Source organism: Tachypleus tridentatus, chromosome 1 (assembly GCF_004210375.1).
Source record: "Tachypleus tridentatus isolate NWPU-2018 chromosome 1, ASM421037v1, whole genome shotgun sequence".
Classification (NCBI taxonomy): Eukaryota; Metazoa; Arthropoda; class Merostomata; order Xiphosura; family Limulidae; genus Tachypleus; species Tachypleus tridentatus.
In genome coordinates, this window is record NC_134825.1 from 99440628 (window position 1) to 99446627 (window position 6000).

Genomic DNA, 6000 nt, shown 5'->3' on the forward strand with positions numbered 1-6000 from the left:
AAAGAGAGCAGACAAGAGGCTGTTTTTAACTGCCGCCATGTCAAACTTGTTTATCCGTCTCGAGTGTTTTGTGTAGATCATCGACTCTGCCAGATCCGCAGATAAAGCCAAATGTCTAGTTTGCATGAAACACGAAAGATAGACTGCTTTAATTTCAAGGTCTTGGATTGTAGCAAGAACAAAATGTGTATGGAATGTAGTATGGTTATTTATGCTGCACGTCCCATACAGTGACGGTGGTGATGTCTATACATCAAATAGTCCAACATGACAAAAGAAAAACACGAACATAAATATCAATAAATCTGGAAGAATCTAGGAATCAAACAAGCCCTACCTTTGTAAAGAAAGTAGGTCAGGCTACATGGGGAAGAATTTGTTCCTCTTATGAGTGTTTATACAGTCGTAACATTAAGCACCTGCCAACTTCTTGCAGTTTCCTTCCTTGATTGCTAACCACGTAGATTTTCTTTTATTCATTATCAAGCTCAGAATGTGGAAAAGCTTAAATCTCACTTTTTTCCGTGTTGAAAATGTTTTATAGTTCTTTATGTGTTTGGGTATTTACTGATAGGGCTAGCTGATAACGTTTAAAATGTATTCAGAATTAGTGGTAGCACCCACTATTTTAACTAAGAAGAGTATAGAAGTGACATTGATATTTTGGTCAGGTTTCTTCTTTTCAGTTGCTTATATAAGTATTTGCTTAAAATGGAGAAGTGTATTCATTGTGTCGTTAGAAGGAAAAAGATATTGTGATATCTTTGATTAAAATAAAATTGTAATGTTATATCCCAGATGTAATAAACAGGGCTTTAATAAAATTCATATCTATGTCAGTTTAAAACGTGGAGTAATTGGAAATACATTACGAGAAGGGGTGCTCAACATCAATCTCTTATTGAATCGCTGTGAATTTTCATTGTATGAGAGGTTTCTGTCTTCAGATAATTTTGAAGTATTACATTACAAAAGGGCGACTCCAGCAAAACTAAAACAGTTTCGGTATCTTCTATTAGAAACAACTGATTTTTACCTACCTTGTGTCATCGTTACCTGCCAACTGGTCAAGTAAAAGTAACTAAAAATGTGGATTGAAAATATTTTATTGTATTTTTAAACACGTAAAGTTATATAAAACAAACAATATATATATATTATGCATATTTTGCAAATACAAAGTACAATTTCTAAGTAGATATGAAATTTTGAAAATGATCTGTACTGAATTTTTTTTAGATTGATAGACAACCATGAACATATAAATGACACCGACAGTGAGTATAAATGGAGACATGTATTGTAAATGACTAAGTGCTTCATGTGATTATCTAACTACGTAGTCAGTTTAGTACTGTTAACCTAAGTTATACTTTTCAAATATGACTTCTTTTTTCCTTCTTTCTCGTTTCGACGGTTCTGAACATTGTCCAAAGCAAAAGGCTTCATCAAATGAAAGGACTGTGTAGATTTTAATGTATATTTAGTTTGATTTTACACTAATCTTATTACTCCAGAACCATTCGTTACAGAAATTTATCAGTGATACTAACCTTAAGATCTAATAAAAGTACTTTGCTTTTAGTATTTTTACTGAAATTCTGAAATTACTTAATGATCAGTTCTTAAGCTATTGGAATACCATGTGAGTAGCATTCCTTATTTTATCAGAGGGTTCATGGTTAGCGTCTCTTTGCCGCAAAGAACCACAAAAAGCCTGCACGTTGCTTTACTTAAGTATCAAACAAAGAAACCGTAGAACGAGAAAAATTGTTAATGAGCTTGGATATTGTAGAATCCAGTTTGTGTGATAATATTAAACAATTAATATGTTGACTTTGTGCTCAGTGAGTCGGTGTGGATAAATTACCACATTAACTTTTTGATACCGTATTGAAATAAGTGTGTAAGATACAAACATGAACGCCTTGTGAAAGTTTGAATATAGATTAGACCAGATGGGAAAGCACTGTGTAAGTTTGAACATGATTAGATACAGATAGACTGAATATGATTACATCCAGATAGGTAATACAGCAGGATGTAAAAATTGTGCATCCTCATAGTTCTTTAAGTTTCGACTTTATGGTTTTCTAAACCTTGTTTGTGTTCATGCTACGTTTCTCTGTGTTACATTAATTTATTAGGATACCATTAATCGAGAACACGTTACGACATTCGTGATGACGAGAAACCCACTTGAAATAAAAATGTATTCTCAAAACGGCTGGTATGGATATTAACTAATTAAAATAAAGTACAAAACAACGTTTCGACCTTCTTAGGTCATCTTCAGGTTAACAAAGCCCATACCAACCGTTTTTAGAATATGTTCTTATGACATTGTTTTGTGGAATCAGCTGTGTGTTAGAAAGATGGGACTTGGAACAAAAAAGTTGATGCTTGACTTTTCCCATCACTTTGAATTGTGAATTCATTTTATATAATGTAATGTTGGGGATTTTTGTGAAAATTTTCATTTTATTTAAATCGATAGGAATACACTATTAAAAGTCCAAACATAATTAGATTCGGATGAGGATATTTTGTGAAAGTTTGTTGTAAGTATATAATTGACAAAAAAACTGTTGTGATTGTTTTGTAGGATGCGAGGCAGTGCAGATATCGACTCTCTTCTCCAGCAGTTTGAACGTTAACCTTCTCCTCGAAGATAAATACTAATAATAGAAAAAAAAAAGAACATTTTGTTTAGGTTGTGTTGTTTTTAAAAATTGTAGTTTAAATTTTGCACTTTGGAATAATTCCAACATCCATAGCGCTTTGCAGTTTTTTGTGAGTCACTTCTACAATATAACACTAGCTATTTCTTCACACTCGACTGAAGAAAAGAGTAATTTGTACTATAAGCTTACTCCTTTCAGTTATTACTATCGTTTTATACTCTTCAAGATAGTATCAGATTGACGATCCTTGAGCGGCATATCCTCCTTGGAACAAAACCTGGCTCTCTGCCAAAATTAAACACTTAGTTCTGATGACTGACCAACGACGAAGATTCTTGTCAAGATACTGAACGTGTTCGTTTTATTTTTAAGATCTACGAAGTTTGTAGGCCTACTATCGCGAATAATAAAAGCGGTTAATTTATAAAGTTAGTTCAGCAAAATCTATATGTGCTTAATATAGGATCAAGAACTCAGTGGTTGTATGTATATTCATGTAATATTTACAAACAATGAACTTTTCAAATCTATAATATTTCAAGCATAATTTTTTATGCACCACAGATTCGTTGAAACGAAAATTAGTGTTTCAGTATTTATTTATTTATTTTTTAATGTCTGTATGATAATAAAAGCGCTACACAAAATTAACTGAGAATTTGTTGTTTAATTTTTGATCAACACAATCACTAATCGTCCATCGTATTTTGTTGGTTTTAAACCAAAATATAAAATATTTAATTGTGATTTTTCATCTCTTCGGTAAATGTGTAATTTCGACGACGAAAGAATCTGTGAAAGACTTAGACCTAAAACTGTTTTGCACCCGACTAATTTCGCCGAACGTATGGCTCATTGGTGGTTATAGTAATAGAATATCATGGCGTGTTAATGAAGAATGAAGGACTTTACATAAAGCCCAGAAAAAATGTTTATAGCTAGTGGCCCAAGCCTTTAATATACGTGACCCTGAGATATAATCACTTACACAGTAAAACAGTGCAGGTACATTGTTTTTTGTTGTTTTTTATATAACTTTATAGAATCTTCTTAGCAACGTTTGCGTAAACAAATGTCTAAATCGAAGCGATTGTTTAGGAAAAAAAAAACATTAATGCCGAGATATTGGGATAATGTTTGAATATACTGCACTTAACATACACACACAAATAATAAATATTTGTAATTTAAATAGTTTTACATATTTTTTAATCGCAGGTATAAAAGTAAATGTTTTAAAAAGCTCTGAAACGTACGTTTCCCTAACGCAATCAGGCTTAGCATCAGAATCAAATTGACACGTGCTGCAGACAATATAAGTAACTGGCGTGTAAAAGCCTGTCAAAAATGACGGGGAAACACAAGAAACAAAACGTATTCCACATAAAACTATCAATACACAACAGAAAGAAATATTAAATTTTCTTGCTTGTTTTGAATTTCGCGCAAAGCTACATGAGAGCTATCTGCGCTAGCCGTCCCTGCTAACCTAATTTAGCAGTGTAAGACTAGAGAGAAGGCAGCTAGGCATCACCACCCTCCGTCAACACTTGGGCTAGTCTTTTACCAACGTTTCACGGCTGAAAGTGCGACCATGTTTGGTATGACGGGGATTCGAACCCGTGATCCTCAGATCACAAGTCGAACCCCTTAACACAGCTGGCCAAACGGGGTCTTTAAATTTTCTTTTCCAGAAACATGCTATATATTGCTTCTGAATCCATTACATCCAAGTGAACAAACATTTCACACATTGGTGCCTTTGGATAAAAGATTAAACGTAAGATGATTGTGGGATTGCATACAAACCCGTTCTTCTTTCGAGTAAAAGTCGTTCTCTTCCTTACAGACAATTAGTATGTTCATTCTACAGGGTGTCCCAAAAAATGTGTACACACTTTGATTATAAATACGATGCTAATTAAGATATATTTAGGTTTTATAATCTAAGTTTAAGAAGACGTGTAGAATCTTTTGAGTTATTGCAGGTGTTCGAACTGATGATGTTCTGATCCACGCACTGCTGATAACACGGACAGATGGACTTGCGAACTTCATGAATCATTTCATTTGGTATTTGAGTGCATTCTCTTTCAATTGCTTCTCTCAGCTCATTGATTGTTGCAGGTTTTGTGCTATAAACCTTATCTTTGACATTTCCCCATTAAAAAAAAAGACCAGAATTGTGAGGTCTGGTGAATGTAGGGGAAATTCAGTGCTACCTCTTCGCCCAATCCATCTGTTCGGCAAATTTTCGTCAAGATATGCCCTCACATTATGGACGTCTTGAACAGTTCCATTTGTTTCAAACTTATCTCTGATGCGAATAATGGTGAGTTGCGTTGGTGCATCTGTTTGAAACTCCCTTCTAAACCGTATTTGTACTTCAGCTACGTTCTCACACTTCCAGTAACACTTTAAGATAAACTTCCTTTTCTCAAAGCTTAGTCTTGCTTCTGCAATTACTTCAAATCAATTGCACCTGTAAAAAAAGAAAGTTTGAGTTATAATCATTCAAAGTGCGTATACATGTTTTTAGGACACCCTATATTTTACCTAACTTTACTTCATAATGATGTGGTGTCACATACGTAAATTATGTCTGATCTGGTCCTGGGAACTCTCTCATTGACAGGCTTTTATATAGCAGAAAAGGTGCCGACATTTAAGAGCTATTTATGCCTATGTTAACAATTAAATTTAACTAAAAGGGTAACGGCGATCGAAAGAAGTATTACAGGAGAAAAAGTGGAATTGGACTCTCGAAATTTGGAGAAATCGAGTGTGGTCGACGAATACTCGACTTGTACATATATTGATTATTTTACAGCAAAGATAATGCACTAGAAATCAACAACAGTTTAAAGATAAGTAAAATGAACATAAGTATCTACATGTTTCTAAATTCATGTTTTTTGTTTGTTTTTGATAAAAATATTTAATTTTTCTAAAATTTACATTCTCTTTGGAGTTAATGATTTCATCATATGGAGAATCTAACGGATAAATATATTTAGCCAATTTTCAGGTGTATGTGAGGTAACTTTTAAGCGCCATTGCAATCTTGTTGAAGCTATTCATTTTCTCTGAGGTAAGAAGTGCTACAGTTCTTATATTTAGGTCTTCTGCTGTGACAGCGGTAAGTTTTTGGATTTAATTTGCTAAAATCACGCGTTTGATTCCCCTCGGTGAATACAGCAGATAAGCTGATGTGGCTTAGCCATAAAAAACAAACAAAAAAACGTACTCTTATATTTAGTATTCTTATATACTATATACCATACTATTCGTTGGTTAAGAGTAGCCTGAAAGTTAG

The 6000-nt window shown here is 33.5% G+C and overlaps 1 protein-coding gene across 1 annotated transcript in view; it reads left to right on the forward strand.

Annotated features, from left to right (window-relative positions):
- Positions 1-3335, forward strand: part of LOC143256788 (kinesin-like protein KIF3A) — a 79827-nt gene extending 76492 nt beyond the window's left edge. Inside the window, exon 17 of the mRNA XM_076514463.1 lies at positions 2606-3335. Coding sequence (XP_076370578.1) covers positions 2606-2657 — 52 coding nt within the window. The 3' untranslated portion in view covers positions 2658-3335. The remainder of the gene's footprint in view (positions 1-2605) is intronic.
- Positions 3336-6000: the final 2665 nt, after the last annotated feature.